The sequence below is a fragment of the Aquarana catesbeiana genome, linkage group LG10 (assembly GCF_042186555.1).
Source record: "Aquarana catesbeiana isolate 2022-GZ linkage group LG10, ASM4218655v1, whole genome shotgun sequence".
In the NCBI taxonomy this organism is placed as follows: Eukaryota; Metazoa; Chordata; class Amphibia; order Anura; family Ranidae; genus Aquarana; species Aquarana catesbeiana.
Genome location: NC_133333.1, coordinates 31,286,713 through 31,313,766, shown reverse-complemented (window position 1 = coordinate 31,313,766; position 27,054 = coordinate 31,286,713). Strand labels below are relative to the sequence as shown.

Here is a 27,054-nt window from a genome sequence, read left to right as displayed (position 1 = left end):
GTTTCATAATTAACTGTCAGGTGTGCAGCTGCTGGGGACTAATGAGGAAAACTGCTGGGCTTGCATCCCTTTAGACGTGTTCCTATTGAAAGTATCTCTCCAAAAATGACATTGCTGTTGCAGGGGATGCCTGAAATCTGACTTGTATCTTAGGCAGATTTCTGGGAAAATTGGTAAACCAATCACACAAGCAGGAAATGATGTTTCTGGGGAGTGGTCAGTACACATGCTGTGTGCAGAACAACTCCAGGTAGCCATATTGCATTGCATTTATAGAAAATTACAGCGGCTGCAGATTGAAAGAGAAAGGTAATTTTTAATAACATTCAATTACAATACGATTAGTGTCGCAATTATATGCGCTGTATTATTTTTTCTTTAATAAGTAAGAATAAAGGGTACCGCACTTAGGATGAAATGTAAAGGTTGCAGCCTCCCCTAAAGAGCTCCCATAAGAAAACTCTTAAAGAATAGAAAATGAACAGAAATGGGGTAAATGTGGGGGTAAATAACCATACCACTGTGATCCAAGTTATGCGGGGAATTTCCTTAGCCATCTAAAGAGTGATCTGATAGATCATCTTTTGGGACACAGGTAGCGCCATTTACCCTATTTCTGTTAATTTTCTATTATTTTTTCTTTCTTTGTTTTTTTTTCTTCCCACGAAAGTGTGGAGTTACCCTTTAAATGTACAATTCTTCCTTTAAGGAAAAGGTGACAAATGGAACAGGGCTAATCCTACTATTTGGTAGATTTTGATACATGGCATGGTCTGTGCATTTAAATGCCAAGAATTGAATCAATCAATAACTTTTTAGGTGGTAAGAAACACTGAATTACTCATTGGGGTTGATTAACTAAGATAAATAGACTGTGCACTTTGCAAAGTGCAATTGCGCCAAAGCTTAGTAAATGAGGTAAAGCTTCATCTTGCAAAGAATACCCAATCACACGTAAGGAAAAAAAAAAATGCTTTTTTGCTTGCGCTTTTAGTAAGCTCTGGAGGAACTGCAAAGTGCACAGTCTATTTGCCTTTAGTAAATCAACCTCATTGTGTACTTAAAAGGTGTATTGGAGTCAACTGGCAGCTCTTTTTATCCTAGGACTGCCACGGGTGGTCCTTAGAAAAAAGTAAATATAGGATAAGGAATAGAAATGCCATGCCACCTTTAAAAGTCCATAGTGACATATTATTTTAAATCACCATATCGTCTGATTTACTAAAGGCAAATAGACTGTGCATTTTGCAAAGTTGCACTCTGCATGAGCAGTTGCTCCAGTGCTCAGTAAATCAGTGATCAGAAGCTCTGCTGACTTCCATCATCCAATCATGTCCAAGCAAAAATGCTATTTCTTTTATTTTCCTTGCACATGATTGGGTATTCTTTGCAAAGGGAAGCTTTACTTCATTTACTAAGCCCAGGAGCAACTGCACTTTGCAAAGTGCACAATCTATTTGCCTTTAGTAAATCAACCGCAATGTGTTTCGGGGGAGTTGCGAGACTTCCCCTTTCTTCGGGGCTATAAATATATAAAACTGTGAATATAATCAATATTAAAATATTGTTTAAAAAAATCACAAGTAACATAATATGTTACACATCACAAAATATGTTAACAATTATTTATCAATTAAATATAAATTATAAATCAATTATAGATTAAAATGTAGATACAGGCATACCCCACTTTTAAGTACACAATGGAGTTTATTTACTAAAGCTGGAAAGTGCAAAATCAGGCTCACTTCTGCATAGAAACCAATGAGCTTCCAGGTTTTATTACCAAGGCTTAATTGAACAAGCTGGGGTTAGAAGCTGATTGGTCTCTATGCAGAAGTGAGCCTGATTTTGCACTTATCAGCTTTAGTAAATAAACCCCATTGTGTACTTAAAAGTGGGGTATGCCTGTATATTCTGGTCCATTCACTAGAGGGCCATTTCTAGTTTTATCCATTGATTAATGTGTTGAATAATGGTGATTCATAGAATCTTATATTTACAGCCTGTATGATTTGTAGTTAATTACTCGTAATTGGATACACTATGATTCAAGACAATTCTATGAATCATTATTAATTAACTCATATAATCTTTATTATGATATATAGATGAGACATGACATATCCCTCTTTTGAACAGAGTAGATTTGAATTTTAAATCTACAATAAATTTATAATATTTGTAATTTAAAATTTGTATTATATTTTCTGAGTTCTTAAAAATAAATATGTATTAATCTTTATTTGTTAGTTTGTATAATAGTATTTAAAATATCATTTAAATAAGACATTGATTATTTTCATGGATTTTTATATTTACAGTATACAAAAGGGAGGCCCTACCATACCCCGTTGGATGTTGGATTGTCCTTGGCAATTATAAATAAAATATCATTCTGAACTTTTATACATGGAGCGGAGCGTCTATTTCTTAGCCTATAAGAATTAGATTACTAAGAGAATTTTTTTTTTTTTTAATGTTAGAAGCAACATCTCATTCAGTTATGTTTTGTCTATGAACAAAAGGTCTCAGCTAAAGTTTATCAAACAGTTCTGTATTACAGAATACAGACTACACACTTCTTATTCGAAGTAGTCATAGACCTCACATTTTGGTTGGCATGCAAACATGAGCTGATGGTCATAAAAGGTGGTCGTAGACTTCAGATTTTGATAGGACATGGGATCATGAATTGCCTGTTCCAATGTGTCTTTTTTGCCAATTACAAGCATAAAAATGATTGTTTGAGCCAAAAAAGCTTTGTTTGCATATATTCTAGAGCAGTGGTTCTCAACTCCAGTCCTCAGGACCCACCAACAGGTCAGGTTTGCAAGATAGCTGAAATACATCACAGGTGATATCATTTGCTGCTCAGGGATTGCAGTATTCTAGTCTGCATCTCCCCAAGGTAATACTTAAAATCTGGCCTGTTGGTGGGTCCCGAGGACTAGAGTTGAGAACCACTGTTCTAGAGGAAGAAGACAGAACCGGGAGGGGGGGGGGGGGCACTGCCCATCCATATTTTATTCCAAGGGGACAATAGATCGGAAAGAGCAGTTAGCCGAAGCAGGTCTACTGCTCCTTTGGACTTGACATGTTACCGTTAGTATTAGTAAACTTACTTTTCCTAAGTAGGCCTCAGAGATCTCTTTCATTTTGGTAAGAACCATAGATGAGACTTCTTCAGGATAGAAAGATTTTGTCTCTCCTTTATATTCTACCTGAACCTTGGGTCGACCACCATCATTTATTACATTAAAAGGCCAATGCTTCATGTCAGACTGGACAACGGCATCATCGAAACGTCGGCCAATCAAACGCTTGGCATCTGTAATACAAACAAGTCTGATATCAGTGGCATGTTACATTTCATATTCCATATAACTACAAATGCCCATCTAAAAAAATCTTTCTTACTTGCCCGAAAAGTATCTCTAGAAAAAGCTCCCAACCAACAGCTATTCCAACTAACAGAATTTCACTCAGCTTCCTTACCGATTTGTAGATGATCTTCTCAGTTGTTATCTGAGACAATTACATGACTGCAAAAGGTTTTTGAGAAGATCTGAAATTTAACTTAGTAAGAACCTAGACCAATCCAAGAGACAGCATGCTGCAATTGTATGTGTAATGATGATCTGACAGAACTCAGGCTTACCAAAAACAGTATTAGTTGGGTTCATGGCTACTTGGTTCTTTGCGGCATCCCCAATAAGTCTCTCTGTGTCTGTGAAGGCCACATAGCTTGGGGTGGTACGGTTTCCTTGGTCATTGGCAATAATCTCTACTTTTCCATGCTGGAAAACCCCTACGCATGAGTAGGTGGTGCCAAGGTCAATGCCTATCGCTGGACCCTTAGACATGTTGTCTCTGTAAAAATAAAACAAACAAATTAAGAAGTTATGAAGATTTGTGCACAGAATTATTTATTTTTTTAACACACAGCAACATAGGGAGCAACACGGATATGTAAAGTTCAACACATCTGAGCCAAGCTATTATTTTTGTATAGTCGGCAAGGCCTATAACCTTTGTCAGTGTTATTGCTGCCCTCATTGAGGAGATTTTCTCTACTTCGGTACCTAATGCACACCTATAGGGTTTCCATATGGAGGAATAAAAAAAAAAAATATATATATATAATAATATAATATATATATATATATATATATATATATATATATATATATATATATATATATATATATATATATATATATATATATATATATATATATATATACATATACACATACATACATACACACACTATATATATATATATATATATATATATATATATATATATATACGGTATATATAAAATATATTATATAGAAATACACATACATATATATATATATATATATAATATATATATTATCATATTACACTGATATCCATTGTTCTCTGCTCTGAACCTGACAACTTTTAATTATGAAAAACTAGGCCAATAGCTCACAAAGGACAGGGATACATTCCATATTACCCAAACACCAGCTAATCAGAAGGTGAAGGCAAACAACACAACCCAAAAGTAAAATAAATAAATTGAAAGCAGATCATCAACATTAGATTACACCCAAGAAACACACATTTGTATTGTATACTAGTTTGATTAAAGTTAAATTGCAGGTTATACCATCTCATGTATGTATGTAAAAGAATCAAAATGACACCCTATATAAAAAGCAATGCTTATTAACATTAAAAAAAGAAGAAGAAAAGAAAAAGAAAGCAGAAACAAACCAGAGCTGACCCCCCCCCCCCCCCCCAGTAGGTGGCACTCCTCTTCTGGGTTGAATTAAGGCCAGTGTCATTCAACCCATCCTCTTTGAGCCCAGGAAGCATGGAAGGTTTATACTTTATTATGTAAGCTATTTTCTGTGTCATAGAAAGGACTGCCCATTGCTGTCATCAGATTAGAACATGGAGGATGCTTGATGTTACCAGAAGACAGTATATACTTGGTGAATTAAAAAGAAAATATATGTGAAGGCAGCTTCAGGTTTGGGGGTTGAACAACTGCAGGGTAAGTTGCTGGAGATAGGCTTTAAAGGAATCCTGCATTGAAAGACACATAAGCTGCCCTTACTGTTCTCTTACTTTCCGGGTTGTCTCTGGCTTCAATACTTTTAGCTTTATGTGGAAGGTCTTTGTTAGCTTACACAAGGAGCAGAGTATAGGGAGGACCACTGTGTTACTGTTACAGGTGGCTACAAAGCTGCAATAGAAAAAAGAAGTATCAGCCTCCCAGCTATACGTCATACAAGAGGTGTGTGAATCACTAGCCTGGCCGAACAGAGCGCCACATATTTTCTTGTGTACATATATGAATTAGAACATTGGGAAATAAAGCTGAGTATTTCCAGTTCCCTAAAGTACAGTATATGGCTCACAGCTTGTAGACATCTGACCATCACACCTATATGAGCTTGTTAAACACCAATATCCAATATGGAAGCCCCACCCACAATCCCCACTCCTTAGAGCTATAACACCCTCTTCTCTTCTGGTTAGGTTTTAGAGTGCATCTGTGAAAAGCTGTGCCCATTCAGCCAAAAGGGCATTTGTGAGATCAGATACTGATGTTGGATGGGAAGGCCTGGCCTGAATGTTCCAGTTCATGCAAAATGTAGGATTGAGGTCAGGGCTCTGCGCAAGCCACTCAAGTTCCTATGCCTTTATGGAGATGACGGATGAGAAGATCTGGCTCATTCTAATTCATCTCAGAGATGTTTAGTAGGGTTGAGGTCAGGGTTCTGTGTAGGTCACTCTCTCAGGTTTCTCAATACTAAACTCATCAAACCATGTCTTGAGGTCAGGGCTCTGCACCAGCCACCCGAAAGTTATTAAACCATGCTGTGACAGACCTACTCGGAACAGAGGCTTTTGGAGAGGACTGAATGCTAGCCTCTTGCCTACCGATTATGGGCCCTGGCATTTGAGGGAAAGGTGCTCTTTGTGAGCTGTATGCCTGGGGACCCTTGAAGTGGCCTTACTTTAGATTTGGGCCCATATCCCCCCAAGAGGCACAGACTCTGGGGACCCTGTATTTGTCATATTACAAATAGTGACTGATTCATACTGTTAGGACACATACTGTGAGGAGATGCTGATGTCAATTCCAAAGAGTCTTTTCATCCAGTGTGCTAATTAACGTGTGATAATTTGTATTGTATAGTCGGTGAGCTAGGAGACATGAAGTCTGTCCTAAAGGTCATGTCTCTGAGTCACCTAGGCTGTCTAAAGAATAAGATAATTAGCTCATGTTAATTAGGTTTCTGGTGAGAGGTTGTAGTTTCATCCTGCGGTATATATTTGTGTGAGATCTCAAAATAAAGATTCAGTCCTGTTTGAACCTCAATACAGAGCCCCGTCTCGTACTTTGGGGAGAATTATTCGTATGGGTTTCTTGTTCGGCTGATTGAAGTGTTCGGTAGCTGCCTTTGTGTTCGGAAATGGAATGTCTTAAAGGCTTTAAACCCTTTCATACTCGGGGTGTTGTTACACATCCCTTTATGAAGATGTTGGCTGAGAAGACCTGGCTCATTACAATTCATGCCAAAGGTGTTCAGTAGGGTTGAGATTAGGGCTTTCTACCAGCCACCTGAAACTCATCAAACCATGCCTTTATGAAGATGTTGTCTGGGAAGACCTGGCTCATTCTAATTCATCTCAGAGATGTTCAGTAGGGTTGAAGTCAGGTCTTTGTGTAGGTTGCACAGGTTCCTCCACAACAAACTCCTCAAACCATTTCGTTATGGAGATATTGGCTGAAAAGACCTAGCTCATTCCAAAGGTATTCAGTAGGGTTGAGGTCAGGGCTCTGCATCAGCCACCCGAAACGCATCAAACCATGCCTTTATGGAGATATTGGCTTAGAATACCTGGCTCATTACAATTCATGTCAAAGGTGTTCAGTAGGATTGAGCTTAGGGATTTCTACTAGCCACCTGAAACTCATAAAATCAAGCCTTTATGGAGATGTTGGCTGAGAAGACCTGACTCATTCTAATTCATCTCAGAGATGTTCAGTAGGGTGGAGGTCAGGGCTCTGTAGGTCGCTCAGGTTCCTCCACACCAAACTCCTCAAACCATGCCTTTATGGAGATGTTGACTGAGAAGACCTGGCCCATTCCAAATCATCACAAAGGTGTTCAGTAGGTTTGAGGTCAGGGCTCTGTGATGGCCACTCAAGTTCCTCCACCCCAAACTCACCAAATCATGTCTTTATAAAGTTGGCTTTGGAAGCGCAGCCATGGTGGAACTGAAAAAACCTTCACCAATTGTCTAAAATTTCTTTATAGTATTAATACCCTCCAGTGGAAACACCTGAACGTATTCATTTGTTGTCAACATACTTTTGGCCATATAGTGTCATTTTGATTCACTGATTACAGCATTAGCATGTTACATCTTGTCCTATCCCACCAACGTTATTTAGAATCATTCATAAAAACCGACTTATAGTTATCGTAGAGCTAGAAAAATCCCTGCTCAGCAAAAGCTTCACTATGGCTGGATGCACCACAATGGTTGTGCGATTTTCTCCTGACTCATCATTGCGCTATTCTTCCCCCTAATAAAGTCTTTTCTGGCTCTGTAAAAATATCCGCATGGTCAGCCGTGTCTCAACCAGACACACAACGCTCATAGAACAACAGGATTAAATTGTGTACCCTCACCCATCCGAAACATGTTAGAAAGCAAGCTCATCTCAACCACAGGAGCCTGTAAAATATGATGATATGTGCTGCCAATTAAAGAGCGACTCTCGGCAATATATAAAAAAATCATTAAGTCATTAATTGTATTCAGGAAGCTGTGGAACTGTGATAAAATTAGAGTCCATCAAGTTTATGGTAATGAGTTCTATATAATCTTCTTCATATTCATTAGGACACTTACACAGCGTATGCTTGCGACTGCAACTCTTTTCTTAGTTACTATGCCATGCACTTCCTCCACCATGGTCCAAGGCAGGTGTGAAGAACTAGAGATTACAATTAAACAGGGCAGGCACTCAGTACACAGTAAATGGGAAACACTCGCGCCTTGGAAGGATGGCAATGTATGAGCCGCTGCTGTCCGATGTTGTCCCCACTAGAGGGCAAAATGAATGGAATGTGTAATAGACGGCGCCTGCTCTACCTTAACTGTGTGCTAAATTTCAATGTATAGATCCATATAGGTGACTATGCCTTATTATTATCCTACACAACTATTATTTCTAGTTGTTATTTTTTTTTATAATCACTTTTTCTTTATTAAGACAGCTTTCAACATACAACATATAAATACACATTGCACAATATATCTTTATAAATCTTTTCATTAACATAAACCACACTAACCCCCCACCCCGAGAAAACACACCAGATCCTTGATCAGGTCCTCTTCAAAAGAGAGAAAGAGAAAAAAAAAGGAAAAAGCCCACCCACTTACCTACCCATAACCAAAATTCAATTTGTGCAAAACATTATTCAAAATATAATTAACCCCTTGCCAACCGGCTCACGCCGATATACGTCGGCAGATGGGCACGTACAGGCATATTAACGTACCTGTACGTTGCCCTTTAAGACGCGGCATTGTGGGCGTACGCGTCCGCCGCGAGCTCAGTGAGTGTGATCGCCGGTCCCGCGGACTCGATGTCCGCGGGTATACCCGCAATCGTCTCACGGAGAGGAAGAACAGGGAAATGTTGATGTAAACAAGCATTTCCCCATTCTTCCTAGTGACAGGACACTGATCACCGCCCCCTGTGATCGGGAGCGGTGACCAGTGTCGCGTCACACATAGCCCCTCCCCCCCACAGTTAGAATCACTCCCTAGGACACACTTAACCCATACAGTGCCCCCTACTGGTTAACCCCTTCACTTTCAGTCGCAGTTACACAGTAATCAGTGCATTTTTAATTGCACTGATCGCTGTATAAATATGAATGGTCCCAAAATAGCGCCAAAGGTGTCTGATGTGTCCGCCATAATGTCACGATAAAAATTGCAGATCGTCGCCATTACTAGTAAAAAAAAAAAAATTATGAATAAAGATGCCATAAAAAACTATCCCCTATTTTGTAGACGCTATAACTTTTGCGCAAACCAATTAATAAATTGCGATTTTTTTTTTTAACCAAAAATATGTAGAAGAATACATATCGGCCTAAACTGAGGAAAAAAACTATTTTTTTATATATTAAACCGCAGAGGTGATCAAATACCACCAAAAGAAAGCTCTATTTGTGGGAAAAAAAGGACGTCAATTTTGTTTGGGAGCCACGTTGCACGACCGCGCAATTGTCAGTTAAAGCGACGCACTGCCGAATCACAAAAAAACGTTCTGGTCTTTGGGCAGCCAAACGGTCGGGGGCTGAAGTGGTTAAGAAGGGGGCTTTACAGCACCCTATTACATGTGTCAAACAACCTACAATACAAGAAAAAAAAATTATTAATAATAATAATAATAATAATAATAATAATATATATATATATATATATATATATATATATATATATATATATATATATATATATATATATATATATATATATATATATACGGAAAGTATTCAGACCCCCTTAAATTTTTCACTCTTTGTTATATTGCAGCCATTTGCTAAAATCATTTAAATTCATTTTTTTTCCTCATTAATGTACACACAGCACCCCATATTGACAGAAAAACACAGAATTGTTGACATTTTTGCAGATTTATTAAAAAAGAAAACCTGAAATATCACATGGTCCTAAGTATTCAGACCCTTTGCTGTGACACTCATATATTTAACTGTCCATTTATTCTGATCATCCTTGAGATGATCAGAATAAATTCTACACCTTCATTTGAGTCCAGCTGTGTTTGATTATACTGATTGGACTTGATTAGGAAAGCCACACACCTGTCTATATAAGACCTTACAGCTCACAGTGCATGTCAGAGCAAATGAGAATCATGAGGTCAAAGGAACTGCCTGAAGAGCTCAGAGACAGAATTGTGGCAAGGTACAGATCTGGCCAAAGTTACAAAAAATTTCTGATGCACTTAAGGTTCCTAAGAGCACAGTGGCCTCCATAATCCTTAAATGGAAGACGTTTGGGATGACCAGAACCCTTCCTAGAGCTGGCCGTCCAGCCAAACTGAGCTATCGGGGGAGAAGAGCCTTGGTGAGAGAGGTAAAGAAGAACCCAAAGATCACTGTGGCTGAGCTCCAGAGATGCAGTCAGGAGATGGGAGAAAGTTGTAGAAAGTCAACCATCACTGCAGCCCTCCATCAGTTGGGGCTTTATGGCAGAGTGGCCCGACGGAACCCTTTCCTCAGTGCAAGACACATGAAAGCCCGCATGGAGTTTGCTAAAAAACATCTGAAGGACTTCAAGATGGTGAGAAATAAGATTCTCTGGTCTGATGAGGACTTTTTGGCCTTAATTCTAAGCAGTATGTGTGGAGAAAACCAGGCACTGCTCATCACCTGTCCAATACAGTCCCAACAGTGAAGCATGGTGGTGGCAGCATCATGCTGTGGGGGTGTTTTTCAGCTGCAGGGACAGGACGACTGGTTGCAATCGAGGGAAAGATGAATGCGGCCAAGTACAGGGATATCCTGGACGAAAACCTTCTCCAGAGTGCTCAGGACCTCAGACTGGGCTGAAGGTTTACCTTCCAACAAGACAATGACTCTAAGCAAACAGCTAAAATAATGAAGGAGTGGCTTCACAACAACTCTGTGACTGTTCTTGAATGGCCCAGCCAGAGCCCTGACTTAAACCCAATTGAGGATCTCTGGAGAGACCTAAAAATGGCCGTCCACCAACGTTTACCATCCAACCTGACAGAACTGGAGAGGATCTGCAAGGAGGAATGGCAGAGGATCCCCAAATCCAGGTGTGAAAAACTTGTTGCATCTTTCCCAAAAAGACTCATGGCTGTATTAGATCAAAAGGGGCTTCTACTAAATACTGAGCAAAGGGTCTGAATACTTAGGACCATGTGATATTTCAGTTTTTCTTTTTTAATAAATCTGCAAAAATGTCAACAATTCTGTGTTTCTCTGTCAATATGGAGTGCTGTGTGTACATTAATGAGGAAAAAAATGAACTTAAAAGATTTTAGCAAATGGCTGAAATATAACAAAGAGTGAAAAATTTAAGGGGGTCTGAATACTTTCCGTCCCCACTGTGTATATATATATATATATATATAATAAAAAGGTGTATAATTTTGAATTTCTATTTTCATGTCCTATTATGTTTAGTGTTTTAATACAATATAATCTCACTCTACTATTTCATTTTTTATACCTCTGCACCTTTCATTTCAATTTACCCTTCTTTATGTGATTCCATTACATGTTGTCCATCCTGTGTCTAATTTATTAATATAACATATCCTCTTCCTTTAATAACATCAATCATCTCTCCACTGTGCCTCCAAGAGGAGGAGAAAAAAACAAAACAAAACAACAACAACACAAAAAACAACACAAAAAAATAATCTCATAGACTATCCGATATTTCTAGTTGTTATGACAAGGATATATGCGCAATATCAAAAGTGGATGAACGTCTATCAATACAATTTTCCACTTTTAACAGAGTCTTTTTTTGGTGGAAAAAGTGCTGTTGTGCTCCGTGTCCCATAGATGTCAATACATTCACCTCCAGGGAGTAGTGAACGATCGGAACTCACCGAATGTGTTGGACTCCTAGATGTTTATCCACTTTTGAAACTGCACATAATATCCTTGCCACGGGTTACTAATTTTTGATATTGCACATATATCCTTATCATAACAACTAGAAATAATAGTTTTCTGTAGGATAATAATAAGGCATAGTCACCTATATGGATCTATACATTGGAATTTAGCACACAGTGAAGGTAGAGCAGGCGCCGTCTATTACACATTCCACTCAGTACACAGTATATGCTTTCTTAATCAGCTCCATTGGCAAACCTTTACACAGACAGTATATAGTTGGCACTCCTCCTGCACATACTGCCCGCTGTCATTTCCTCCTCACTCTTCTCTTACACATATGGCCTCCTCTCATACCCCCAGACTCCTCTCCTGTACATACTGAAATTATTAAAAAAAGAGAAGAGAGAACCAACCAATGAAGAATCTTGACAGCTCTTACCACATCCCAAATATATTAGAAAACATGGAAAGAATGCCCCAAGGAGAGCTGACAAGATATTGAGAACAAAAATATTGGAAAAGTATAAAAATACATGAATTTTATTCAATAGGTAAATACAAAATGGTGTAGACCAGGGATATGCAATTAGTGGACCTCCAGCTGTTTTAAGAACTACAAGTCCCATGAGGCATAGCAAGACTCTGACAGCCACAAGCATGACACCCAGAGGCAGAGGCATGATGGGACTTGTAGTTTTGCAACAGCTGGAAGTCCTGCTAATTGCATATCCCTGGTGTAGACAATAAACATCTAAAAACATTTGAATAGAAACGCATACAGATAGAATATAACAGCTGCTAAATGTTGAGACAAATGTTGAGACACATCCCTTGGGGCATTCTTTCCAAGCCTCCTCTACATACTGTAGCATTCTTGGTGATATCCTTGGAACTCCCCTTCCTACACATACTGCCCGCTGTCATACCCTCCACACTCCTCTCCTGTACATACTGCCCACTGTCATACCCTCCACGCTCCTCTCCTGTACATACTGCCCACTGTCATACCCTCCACGCTCCTCTCCTGTACATACTGCCCACTGTCATACCCTCCACATTCCTCTCCTGTACATACTGCCCACTGTCATACCCTCCACACTCCTCTCCTGTACATACTGCCCACTGTCATACCCTCCACGCTCCTCTCCTGTACATACTGCCCACTGTCATACCCTCCACACTCCTCTCCTGTACATACTGCCCACTGTCATACCCTCCACACTCCTCTCCTGTACATACTGCCCACTGTCATACCCTCCACACTCCTCTCCTTTACATACTGCCCACTGTCATACCCTCCACACTCCTCTCCTGTACATACTGCCCACTGTCATACCCTCCACACTCCTCTCCTGTACATACTGCCCGCTGTCATACCCTCCACAATCCTCTCCTGTACATACCGCCCACTGTCATCCCCTCCACACTCCTCTCCTGTACATACTGCCCACTGTCATCCCCTCCACACTCCTCTCCTGTACATACCGCCCACTGTCATCCCCTCCACACTCCTCTCCTGTACATACTGCCCACTGTCATCCCCTCCACACTCCTCTCCTTTACATACTGCCCACTGTCATACCCCCACACTCCTCTCCTGTACATACTGCCCACTGTTATACCCTCCACATTCCTCTCCTGTACATACTGCCCACTGTCATACCCTCCACACTCCTCTCCTGTACATACTGCCCACTGTCATACCCTCCACGCTCCTCTCCTGTACATACTGCCCACTGTCATACCCTCCACACTCCTCTCCTGTACATACTGCCCACTGTCATACCCTCCACACTCCTCTCCTGTACATACTGCCCACTGTCATACCCTCCACACTCCTCTCCTTTACATACTGCCCACTGTCATACCCTCCACACTCCTCTCCTGTACATACTGCCCACTGTCATACCCTCCACACTCCTCTCCTGTACATACTGCCCGCTGTCATACCCTCCACAATCCTCTCCTGTACATACCGCCCACTGTCATCCCCTCCACACTCCTCTCCTGTACATACTGCCCACTGTCATCCCCTCCACACTCCTCTCCTGTACATACCGCCCACTGTCATCCCCTCCACACTCCTCTCCTGTACATACTACCCACTGTCATCCCCTCCACACTCCTCTCCTTTACATACTGCCCACTGTCATACCCCCACACTCCTCTCCTGTACATACCGCCCACTGTCATCCCCTCCACACTCCTCTCCTATACATACTGCCCACTGTCATACCCTCCACACTCCTCTCCTGTATATACTGCCCACTGTCATACCCTCCACACTCCTCTCCTGTACATACTGCCCACTGTCATACCCTCCACACTCCTCTCCTATACATACTGCCCACTGTCATACTGCCCACTGTCATACCCTCCACACTCCTCTCCTGTACATACTGCCCACTGTCATACCCTCCACACTTCTCTCCTGTACATACTGCCCGCTGTCATACCCTCCACACTCCTCTCCTGTACATACTGCCCGCTGTCATACCCTCCACACACCTCTACTGTACATACTGCCCACTGTCATACCCTCCACACTCCTCTCCTGTACATACTGCCCACTGTAATACTCTCCACACTCCTCTCCTGTACATACTGCCCACTGTCATACCCTCCACACTCCTCTCCTGTACATACTGCCCACTGTCATACCCTCCACACTCCTCTCCTGTACATACTGCCCACTGTCATACCCTCCACACTCCTCTCCTGTACATACTGCCCACTGTCATACCCTCCACACTCCTCTCCTGTACATACTGCCCACTGTCATACCCTCCACACTCCTCTCCTGTACATACTGCCCACTGTCATACCCTCCACACTCCTCTCCTGTACATACTGCCCACTGTCATACCCTCCACACTCCTCTCCTGTACATACTGCCCACTGTCATACCCTCCACACTCCTCTCCTGTACATACTGCCCACTGTCATACCCTCCACACTCCTCTCCTGTACATACTGCCCACTGTCATACCCTCCACGCTCCTCTCCTGTACATACTGCCCACTGTCATACCCTCCACACTCCTCTCCTGTACATACTGCCCACTGTCATACCCTCCACACTCCTCTCCTGTACATACTGCCCACTGTCATACCCTCCACACTCCTCTCCTTTACATACTGCCCACTGTCATACCCTCCACACTCCTCTCCTGTACATACTGCCCACTGTCATACCCTCCACACTCCTCTCCTGTACATACTGCCCGCTGTCATACCCTCCACAATCCTCTCCTGTACATACCGCCCACTGTCATCCCCTCCACACTCCTCTCCTGTACATACTGCCCACTGTCATCCCCTCCACACTCCTCTCCTGTACATACCGCCCACTGTCATCCCCTCCACACTCCTCTCCTGTACATACTGCCCACTGTCATCCCCTCCACACTCCTCTCCTTTACATACTGCCCACTGTCATACCCCCACACTCCTCTCCTGTACATACTGCCCACTGTTATACCCTCCACATTCCTCTCCTGTACATACTGCCCACTGTCATACCCTCCACACTCCTCTCCTGTACATACTGCCCACTGTCATACCCTCCACGCTCCTCTCCTGTACATACTGCCCACTGTCATACCCTCCACACTCCTCTCCTGTACATACTGCCCACTGTCATACCCTCCACACTCCTCTCCTGTACATACTGCCCACTGTCATACCCTCCACACTCCTCTCCTTTACATACTGCCCACTGTCATACCCTCCACACTCCTCTCCTGTACATACTGCCCACTGTCATACCCTCCACACTCCTCTCCTGTACATACTGCCCGCTGTCATACCCTCCACAATCCTCTCCTGTACATACCGCCCACTGTCATCCCCTCCACACTCCTCTCCTGTACATACTGCCCACTGTCATCCCCTCCACACTCCTCTCCTGTACATACCGCCCACTGTCATCCCCTCCACACTCCTCTCCTGTACATACTACCCACTGTCATCCCCTCCACACTCCTCTCCTTTACATACTGCCCACTGTCATACCCCCACACTCCTCTCCTGTACATACCGCCCACTGTCATCCCCTCCACACTCCTCTCCTATACATACTGCCCACTGTCATACCCTCCACACTCCTCTCCTGTATATACTGCCCACTGTCATACCCTCCACACTCCTCTCCTGTACATACTGCCCACTGTCATACCCTCCACACTCCTCTCCTATACATACTGCCCACTGTCATACTGCCCACTGTCATACCCTCCACACTCCTCTCCTGTACATACTGCCCACTGTCATACCCTCCACACTTCTCTCCTGTACATACTGCCCGCTGTCATACCCTCCACACTCCTCTCCTGTACATACTGCCCGCTGTCATACCCTCCACACACCTCTACTGTACATACTGCCCACTGTCATACCCTCCACACTCCTCTCCTGTACATACTGCCCACTGTAATACTCTCCACACTCCTCTCCTGTACATACTGCCCACTGTCATACCCTCCACACTCCTCTCCTGTACATACTGCCCACTGTCATACCCTCCACACTCCTCTCCTGTACATACTGCCCGCTGTCATACCCTCCACACTCCTCTCCTGTACATACTGCCTGCTGTCATACCCTCCACACTCCTCTCCTGTACATACTGCCCACTGTCATACCCTCCACACTCCTCTCCTGTACATACTGCCTGCTGTCAAACTCTCTGTGTGAGACTGAAGAGAAGTCCGGAGTTACACTTTAACCATTCACATATGGAAATAATACAGTCACTAAAGAATGCAAATATAAGATAAAAAATCTTTTAGGTGGGTGCAGGAAAACGCATGTAGCGGGGAATAAATCACACATCGCCGTCCTGGCAATAAATGAAGAAGGTTTCGCATTGCTAATAAATGAACTTGTGCTTTCATAAACACTTCTGCTTCTGGCGGAGTCGGTCCGGGTTCATGTCTGACCGGTTTGTACCACGTCAAATCAGAGAACAAACCGGGACATTCCAGAACGGAACGCACCCCTGGCCGCCGGCCAACAGGCAGAGCCGAGACACGGGCCCATCAGATAAGGGAGGGAGGGAGGGGCAGGAAACTTCCACTGCACAACGCAGGAACACAGGATCAACGCTTCCAGAAATAAAATCACAGCCAGAGAAGGGGAGGGGGGACAATTCTAACTCCACACCACCATGACTGATCGGGGAATCCGATCCCTATGGAAAGGGCAGCCTCACATTATGGACAGGCTTCATAACCAACGGCTTTATTTAGACTCTCTGCTGGGTGTCGCTTTGCAGATGTGCCGGGAAAGTTCTAGAATCGGCCAGGAGGAGCCATTGCAACCGAAAGAGGCTGATTTATAAAAAAAAATGTGCATGCAGAACAAATGCAAACAGGACACATTCTATTTAAAAATCATTGATTTTTAAATAGAAAACGCCACATTTGGCCACTAGATGGGGCTAAGTAATATAGGAAAATCTAATGATCCCCTATGGTTTAAATGCCTTTGCCAGCTCTTTATTATAAAGTTAAAGTGGAACTAAACCCTCCTCTCCTCTACAGCCAAGGAAGCCGCCATCTTGGCCTCTGTTTGATCTGCAGCTGCCCAGGGTGCAGCACATGTGATCAGATAGGTACACCAGCCATGGGATAACTTGACTTGTTCAGGAGCACAAGCAACTGTTACAGTTATCAATCTCAGCATACCTTGAGTGTAACTGATTTGTTAAACTGTTAAATGAATGGGTTTAGTTCCACTACAGGTCGAATGTAATTCATTGTTAAAAATAAAAAAAAATAGAAGGGTTTTGGAAAATACCACATTATGGCCACCAGATGGAGCTGGGGATCATAGGAAATAGTTACTAACGCTCACCGCCATCTAGTGGCCATAATGAAATATTTTACTAAACCATTTTATGGCCCAGTTAATTATCATTTGTTCTAGAGCGCCCTCTACACTTTATTTTTAAAAATAACCTTCGACATTTAGTGGAACTAAAAAGAGAACATTTGATTTTGTCCCATTTGCGCAGTACCTGCTGTTTTGCTGGACGAATAGCAATGCCGTTTTTTTTTCTTCTTAAATACACCCCATAAAACTCACATCTGTAGCAGCAGCTATGCTGAATAAATATCAATACAATTTTTTTTTTTTTATAATTCATAAAAAAAATAGGTTGGTTTGGAAAATACAGCATTATGGCCCCTAGATGGAGCTGAGGATCATAGGAAGTAATTACTGACCCCCAGCTCCATCTAGTGGCCATAATGAGATATTTTCCAGAAGAATTTACTTTTTTTTTTTTTAACACTGAAGAACATTCGACCTGTGGCGGAAGCAGAGGGAGATCATTCAATTTAGCCCCATTTTCACAGAACAAATGTACCGTAGTTTTACTGGATGAATACCTATGCAAATTTTTTTATAATTCATAAAAAAATTGAGTGGTTGGGCGGAATACTACATTATGGCCACCAGATGGAGCTGAGGATCAGAGGAAATAAATACTGATCCTCAGCTCCATCTAGTGGCCATATTAAGGTATTTCCAAGGACCAATATTTATATTTTTTTAAATAATGAATAACTTTCCACTTGTAGTGAAAGTAGGAGAACATTGAATTTTGCTGCATTCGCACAGAACAAATGTACTAGATGAATACCTATGCAATTTTTTAAAAAATAAATACTGCATTATGGCCACTAGATGGAGTTGAGGATCATAGGAAATAAATACTGACCCTCAGCTCCATCTAGTGGCTGTAGCAGCAGCTTTGCTGAATACCAATTCATTTTTTTATAATTAAAAAATAAAATAAAAAAAATCGGGTGGTTGGGGAAAATACCGCATTATGGCCACTAGATGGAGTTGATCATCATAGGAAATAAATACTGACCCTTAGCTCTATCTAGTGGCCACAATGGGGTAATTTCCAGAACCAATCTATTTTTTAACAATGCATAACCTTCGATCTGTAGAGGAAACAGAAGAAAATTCAGTTTTTGTGCCCGTTCTCACAGAAGGAGTGTACCTGCAGTTCCACTGGACAAGTACCGATGCATTTTTTTTTTTATAATTCATACAAAAAAATAGGGTGGTTGGAAAATAAATACTGATTTTCAGCTCCATCTAGTGGCCATAATGAGATACTTTCCCAAACCACTCTACTTTTTATCAATGAATAACATTCGATGCGAAGGGAAACTAGAAGAAGAACATTCAATGTTGACTCATTTGCACAAAACAAATGTACCAGAGGCTTTACTAAATGAATAGCTCTGCAATTGTATATATATATATATGTATGTACACCCCTAAAACCTAAAACTGTCCAAGGTGAACATGGGAAACGCCGTAAGCTACAAAGTGGACCTAGTAAGCTAAAAAATTGCATAGCAATTCATTTATAAAGCCTCTGGTCTGGTTTTGTGCAAATGGGTCAAAATTGAATGTCCTTCTTCTAGTTTCTCTACGCGTCGAATGTTATTCATTGATAAAAAGTAGAGTGGTTTGAGAAAATATCTCATTATGGCCACTAGATGGAGCTGAAAATCAGTATTTATTTTCCAACCACTCTATTTTTTTTTAACGGCGGTGTCACCCTCCTATGCAGTGTGGATCACAAGACCGACTGAACAGACATTGATAAATTCACATATATGACTTCTATGTGTTTTTCAGCCTCTCGTAGAACATATATATGATATTGATATTTTGGGAGTTTTCCAGTTCCCTCCACACCTACAATTAGTTGTGAGCTCCGGGGGAGGAGGCCATGCGTGTGAATTCACGTCAAAGTACATCCGACCCATCAATTACAGAACCGCGTCATCGCTTACCGCGGGAAGGTCTTTGTGGAATCTCATCTTATCACTAAAAATAGATTATAAAACAAGATGACAAATAACTATATAAGTTCCTGTAATAACCACTTCCCGCCCCCCCCATGGAGCAAAGTGCTTTCATCATCCTGACTGTCCAGCGGAGGGCGCTCGTTGGTGTGGTACGTCAGTCTGACACACCGCATCACCCATCTCAGTAAAGAGCCTATGACGGAGGTTCTTTACCATGTGATCAGCTGTGACCAATCACAGCTGATCACATTGTAACCAGGAGGTGAGGTTTATCAGCTTTTGCTCCATTTGCACTGACAGACGTGAGTAGAGGAGAGCCCATTGATTATCAGTGCAAATCCACCAGGGATGCCCACCCATGACCACCAGGGATACCAATCAGTGCCCATTACAGGTGCCAATCAGTGCCCATTAGTAATTCCTGCCAGTGCCTCCTCATCAGTGCTGCCTATCAATGCCACCTATCAGTGCCCATCAGTGTCCTTCAGTGCCACCTATCAGTGCTGCCTATAAGTGTCCATCAATGTCACCTCTAAGTACCCATCAGTGCGGCCTTTCAGTGCCACCTATCAGTGTCGCCTATAAGTACCCATCAGTGCGGCCTTCCAGTGCCCATAAGTGCTTCCTATCAGTGCCCATCAGTGCCACCTATAAGTACCCATCAGTGTGGCCTTCCAGTGCCATCTACCAGTTCTACCCATCAGTGCCCATCAGTGCAGCCTTTCAGTGCCACCCATCAGTATCCATCAGTGCAGCCTTTCAGTGCCCATCAGTGCCACCTATAAGTACCCATCTGTGTGGCCTTCCAGTGCCATCTATCAGTGCCACCCATAAGTGCCCATCAGTGCCGCCTATCAGTGCCCAATCAGTGCCCACCAGTGCCACCTATAAGTACACATCAGTGCGGCCTTCCAGTGCCATCTATCAGTGCCCATCAGTGCTGCATATTAGTGCCTCATCCTCAGTGCCCGTCAGTGAGGGAGAAAAATTACTTATTTACAAAATTTTATAACAAAAACAAAGAAAAACTTTTTTTTTTTTTTCAAGATTTTCGGTCTTTTTTCAAAAAAATAAAAACTGCAGAGGTGATCAAATACCACCAAAAAAAAAAGACATCGGTTTCATTTATGTACAGTGATGGATGATCGAGCAATTGTTAATTAAAGTGTAACAGCGCTGAAAGTTGAAAATCGGCCTGGGCAGGAAGGGGGGGGGGGGGGGTGTCCGGTATTGAAGTGGTTAAATAAATAAAAGTGTATCTTTTTATGTTTAGTCTTGGATGGAGTAATGAAGGGTTAGGACCTCCTGTGAGCTTTTATATTGGGGGTCTGTGTCCCCGCTGAGAGCAGGTTCGCCTTCTCCTTGTCCGTTGTCACTGCCGGGAGAGTGCAGGAAATGAGGAGGAATCTTCCTATGGGGGACACCTGTACTGGGGATCCTTTTATTTCTTCTGGTATCTCTGTGACAGGAAGTGACAGGAAATCTCCCCAGTGGGACACAGAGAGCAGAAAAAAAAGACTGGCAGAGGTTTTAACCCTTTCCTACTCCACCCAAGACTAAAGAAAATACTTCTCTTTAACCCATTTATGCTAAAGGTTGAAGTTTTTTTTTAATTTGCACATAAAATTCATCTGTTAGGTAGATTAGAGAGTAGTGGGATATAAATAAGCGTTCCCTAACTTGGTTTAAATCCACCGAATAAAGTCCAGCTGTGCAAATACAACCTGTCTAGGACCACCCAGTCCCACCCATCAGGGCATTGTGATATTTGCATAACTCCTCCCAGGAGCCAGCCCACTGCTTACATCAGTCTGAGGAGTACTGAGGCGGGGGGCTGGGATGTTTTCAAGAAGCTATGTACAGCCGGCCCCTCCCACCAGCCATGATCTGCCTGCATTGCATAGAGAAGCACAGAGACCCAGTGATGACATCACCGGGAATAAAATAAGAAATGTAAGAAAAAGGGAAATATTTTAAGTGATAATAACTACATTAGCATATCAATATTTCTTAATACCTACATCTGGCTGCATTGCATTGAGAAGCACAGAGACCCAGTGATGATGTGATGGGTCTAAAATAAGGTGTGTAATGATATTGGAAATGTTTATTTAAAAATGTTATTAGCGTGTTACATACATATAGTTACATACTAACATAGTGACATACAGTTAGGTTGAAAAAAAAAAATACTAGTCCATCTAGTTCAACCAATTAAAAAAAAACACATACATAGAAAACCTCCATATATCCTGTTCTATGCCCACAGGTAATGAGGGGCATCACTGCATAGAGAAGAATGGCATAGAGAAGAAGAGCATAGAGAAGAGCATAGAGAAGAAGAGCATAGAGAAGAATTCCATAGAGAAGAAGAGCATAGAGAAGAATGGCATAGAGAAGAATGGCATAGAGAAGAATGGCATAGAGAAGAATGGCATAGAGAAGCACAGAGACCCAGTGATGATGTCACTGGGTATAAAAAGAAATGTATTGTTGAGGAGGGGAAATGAGGAGCCAGAGAAGTATTCACTCCCCGCACTGCATACGTGTGAACCGAGCCTCGTGCAATTCTTAAAGGCGCGTTTGCTGCGATGGCAGCGCGATTCCTCCGTGCGACAACCGCGGCAAATCCGCACATCGTTTGGGGCGCCGTTTAGAATCAGCGCCACTGAAAAGCGCGTTGCACATATTGCAGGGCTTGTCATGCGATTTGGAATCCTGGGCAGATTTGCGGCGATTCCAAATCGCAGAGTGTGAACGGGGTCTGACGTGTAACTGGAACTTTTCAAACTGCAACTGTCATTTTTTATTTATTTTTTTTTCATCCCAAATGCAGCTTTGAAATCTCGGTGCTTCATCCTGATTTCAAAGCCGCCCGTCGGTCATTGCGAATTTGAACTCAAATTGCATGAGAAGTCGCACCGGTGGGAATGGGGGCTAAAGGTCAGAAAGAATAAAGCTGTCACCTGATTGGTTACTAGGACAAATGACAGTCACATAAATAGAAATCTATACAGGTTTATAGGATCGTTATTTGGAAGGAGCGGAGGCATTGATTGGCTGATTGATGTTGCAATCCGATCCCTCCTCTGTACAACACGGGAGGAACAATTTGTACTGATAAATAACAAGATCAGACTTTCCACAGAGATCAGAGCTCCGCCCAAAACGTAGCCGTCCAACCAAGTCATGTTTAAAGCTGAACTCCGGGAAGAGAAAAGGCGACATTCACACACCAGGCAGCCGCCGGAGAGACACGGTGAACTCTTTCTGACGGAGATACTTTCTGTTTGCACATACCCACGGCAGGACTGTGCTTAGACATTGTTAACCATACACTATACAATCTGATTGTACAATCTCCCCTAGGACCCTTTCACACTGGTGTGCTTTTTTTGCAAAATTGCATTTTTTTTTTACGCATTTTTTTTGAGCGTTGATGTGGATTTAATTAACCTTTTTTGGGGTTAATTCTCCTTTAAGGGGGTGTGGCAGGGGGCGTGTCCTATGCCAACATACATTTGCTAGTAGGTGTCCCTCATTCCCATCTCCAAATGTTGGGAGGTATGTATAGGGGTGCTATTCATAATAACGCATGTAACGTTCCTTGCTGTACATGAAGTGAAATGCACGTGTTGCATTTAGGCAGCCCATTAAAATGAATAGGCTTCCAATGCAGTCATGCGTCGCAAAAATCAGACGCGCAGCAAACTTTTTGCCGCAACGCACTTTGGTGCCTCGCCATGCAATGGATGTGCTTTGCCTTCGTTCATTTGGGGGATATTCAAAATGAAACGCACGTTGCAATAGGCAGCCCATTAAATTGAATAGGCTTCCAACGCGACAAAGCGGATGCGCTGCAAACTTTTTTCCGCAACGCACTTTGGTGCCTCGCCATGCAATGGATATGCTTTGCCTTTGTTCATTTGGGGGATATCTAAAATGAATGACACTGCAGTGTATCTAACATGCAATGCATTTAAGCAACCCATTAAAATAAATAGGCTTCCCACGTCGCAAAAATTGGCCGCGCCACAAACTTTTTTGCCGCAATGCACTTTGGTTCCTTGCCATGCAATGGATGTGCGTTGCCTTCATTCTTTTGGGGGATATTTAAAATGATTAGCACTGCACTGCAGTGTATCTAACATTTAGGCAGCCCTTTATAATAAATAGGCTTCCAACGTTGCAAAAATTGGACGCGGCGCAAACTTTTTGCCGCAACGCACTTTGGTGCCTCACCATGCAATGGATGTGCGTTGCCTTCATTCATTTGGGGGACATTCAAAATAAAACGCGCATTGCATGAGGCACCAAATAAAATTGAATAGGCATCCACTGCGACAAAGCGTCACAAAAATCGGACGCGCCGCATACTTTTTTGCTGCAACGCACTTTGGTGCCTCGCCATGCAATGGATGCGCTTTGCCTTCATTCATTTGGGGGTCATTCACAATGAAACGCACATTACATGAGGCAGCCCATTAAATCGAATAGACTTCCACCGCGACAAAGCGTCACAAAAATCGGACGCGCCGCATACTCTTTTGCCGCCATGCACTTTGGTGCCTTGCCATGCAATTGATGCGCGTTGCCTTCGTTCTTTTGGGGGATATTTAAAATGATTGGCACTGCATTGTCTCTAACACGCGTTGCATTTAGGCAGCCCATTATAATAAATAGGCTTCCAACGTCGCAATAATTGAACGCGGCGCAAACTTTTTGCCGCGACGCACTTTGGTGCCTCGCCATGCAGTGCACTTGTATTAGGGTGCTACTCCAAAATAAATACCAACCTGACTCTTCGACGCATGTAACGTGAAATGGCGGTTTGTTGCGTTAACGCATGCGTTCCTGCAACGCATACAATCACCCCCCCCAAATGATGCCGGTTTTGGCAATGCAATAGTGAAATCCTGACTTTGGAATAATGTAGCAGCTCCAGACGCAGGGAGTGGAGCGACGGATAATGTTTACATGACCATAAAACAAACATGCGTTTATAAAGCGCTCTGACGCAGGACGGACGCACACAGACCGATCGCTCACCTGTGCAGGCTCGCTCACCGTGCGCGGACTGATCCCCTCCCAGCCTCGGGCTCTCCCTCTAAATACTGATGGTGGTCGGCTCTTCCCAGCACAGCTGTGACGGGATTCAGAAGCTTCTGGATGTCCCCGAGTGTCTCTCCACCCACCGCTCCCCCCCCCCCCCCCTACAACGCCCGCCAGTCACGTAACCGTCCAGGCAGAGGGAGGGCGAGGAGAGGGACCAGCGCAAGAGGAGAGAAGATTCTGGATTTTTCTTTTTTCTTTTTTCTTTTTTTTTGGCTTCCCGTTATCAGAAGTTAACGCTTTCCTATTTCACGTATTCCAACCGGAGCGACGCAAAGGAGTCTCCGGGGCTTTTAAATAATTAAAAGTCTGGACTTTGGAGAAGTCCCGGGGGGGAGGAACCGTTCCAATACGCAGCAAGCTGGCCGGGGAGAATTGGGGTGAAGTCGTCAAAAGCGAGCGAACGCAAGGGAGCCCCTCAGGGCTTTTAAATGGTTAAACACCCGGACTTTGGAATAGTCCCAGGGGGAACCGTTCCAATACGCAGCAAGCTGGCCGGGGAGAATTGGGGTGAAGTCGCCAAAAGCGAGCGAACGCAAGGGAGCCCCCCCGGGGCTTTTAAATGGTTAAACACCTGGACTTTGGAATAGTCCCGGGGGAACCGTTCCAATAATACGCAGCAAGCTGGCCAGGGAGGATGGGGGGGGGGCGAGGTCGCCTAAAGCGAGCGGATGTATGGAAGCCTCTGAGGCTTTTAAATAGTTAAAGGGGAACTCCAGCAAAAAATGTATGTTTGTACAGAAGGGGTTAAAGCGAAGACTGGGAAAAGGAAATGCGACTCGAAAATCATTAGTGTTCGCGTGCAATGAATAAGGTACAAAAAAATGCGCTGAAAGAGGTGCATTGCGCATAATTGTGTGCATTTTATTACAGGCGCGGCTAAATTATGACCTGATGCAGAACTGGGTGATTAATCAACCAGAAAAAAAGGCTCTGAATTAAAGCTAAAGCAAAATCCCTGTCAATTTCTCCTGTTTTTTGGGTTTTTTTTTGTTTGGTTGGTATTTTTTTTGGGGGGGGGTTGTTCTTTTTTTTTTTTGGTTGGGTTTTTTGTTTTGTTTTTTTGGGGGGTTGTTTGCTTGTGTTTCTGCTTTTGCTTGGGGGTTTTGTTGTTTTTTTTTGGTTTTTGTTTATTTCTAGTTTTTTTTTTTTTTGGGGGGGGGGGTTTGTTTTGTTTTTTGGGGGGGGTTGTTTTGTTTGTCTTTTTCCTTCGTTTTTTTGTTTTGTTTTTGTTGCGGGGGGGGGGTTATTTTTTAGTTTTTTTGCTTGTCTTTTTCCTTGGGTTTTTTTTTTTTTTTTGGAGGGGGTTGTTCTTTTTTTTTGGTTGAGTTTTTTGTTTTTTTTTTGGGGGGGGGGGTTGTTTGCTTGTTTTTTGCTTGTTTTTCTGCTTTTGGTTGGGGTTTTTTTTTTGTTTGTTTTTGGTTTTTTGGGGGGGGGGGTTTTGGGGGGGGGGTTGTTTTGTTTGTCTTTTCCCTTGGGTTTTTGTTTTGTTTTTGGGGTGGGTTTTGTTTGTTCTTTTGTTTGTTTGTCTTTGTCCTTGGGTTTTTATTTTTTGTTTGTTTTGTTTTCGGGGGTTGTGTATTTGCTTTTGTTTTTGGGGGGTTTTGTTTTTTTTTTTGTTTGTGTTTTTCCTTGCGTTTTTTTGTTTGTTTTTTTTTTTTTATTAATTTTTTTTTTTTTTTGGGGGGGGGGGTTGCCATCTGTGTCCCCATTGGGGAGGTTTCCCTTCACTTCCTTTCCTATAGCCAAAACAGGAAGTGAGGGGAAATCTCTGCAAAGTGGGGGAAACACAAGAGGGTAGGGTGCGATGTATGTGTGGAGCGCTGTGTAAATTGACGGCGCCATATGGGTACCTTAAATAAATAATAATATAAAAAATTAGCATCTTAATGAGACACAATGTACAGGGATAGGGAGAATTGTAGACACGCACTCACATTCACTCAGGTTGAACTGGATGGACTGGTGTCCTTATTCAACCTTACTAACTATGTAACTATAGAACTAGTGTCCCCAGTGGAGGAGTTCCCCTCTATTCCTGTTCTGGGGGCAACCCAAAATTTGGGAGTTTCTGACTCTTTTGGTGATAATGGTCACCAGGCAGGAAGAATCTACATAACAGGGACAAAGACAGCAAAAGGGGGTTCTAAACCCTCTCCATTCTGTCAAAAACAAAAAAATAACATAGAAAAAGTTTTGCCTTTTAGTTATACTTTAACTACTTCAGCCCCGAGCCTCTTTTTGAGATTTGTTGTTTACAAGTTAAAATCAGGTTTTTTTGCTAGAAAATTACTTAGAACCCCCAAACATTATATATATATTATTATTATTATAGGTACTTGTATAGTGCCTCAATTTACGCAGCGCTTTACATATACATTGCACATTCACATCGGT

At 42.5% G+C, this 27,054-nt stretch overlaps 1 protein-coding gene across 1 annotated transcript in view; it reads right to left on the bottom strand.

The window, feature by feature from the left end:
* The window catches only part of LOC141110538 (heat shock cognate 71 kDa protein-like), a 38,864-nt gene extending 14,111 nt beyond the window's left edge, over positions 1 to 24,753 (bottom strand). The window contains exons 1-3 of the mRNA XM_073601928.1: positions 24,595 to 24,753; positions 3,662 to 3,873; positions 3,126 to 3,331 (exon numbers count right to left, since the gene is read on the bottom strand). Coding sequence (XP_073458029.1) covers positions 3,126 to 3,331; positions 3,662 to 3,866 — 411 coding nt within the window. The 5' untranslated portion in view covers positions 3,867 to 3,873; positions 24,595 to 24,753. The remainder of the gene's footprint in view (positions 1 to 3,125; positions 3,332 to 3,661; positions 3,874 to 24,594) is intronic.
* Positions 24,754 to 27,054: the final 2,301 nt, after the last annotated feature.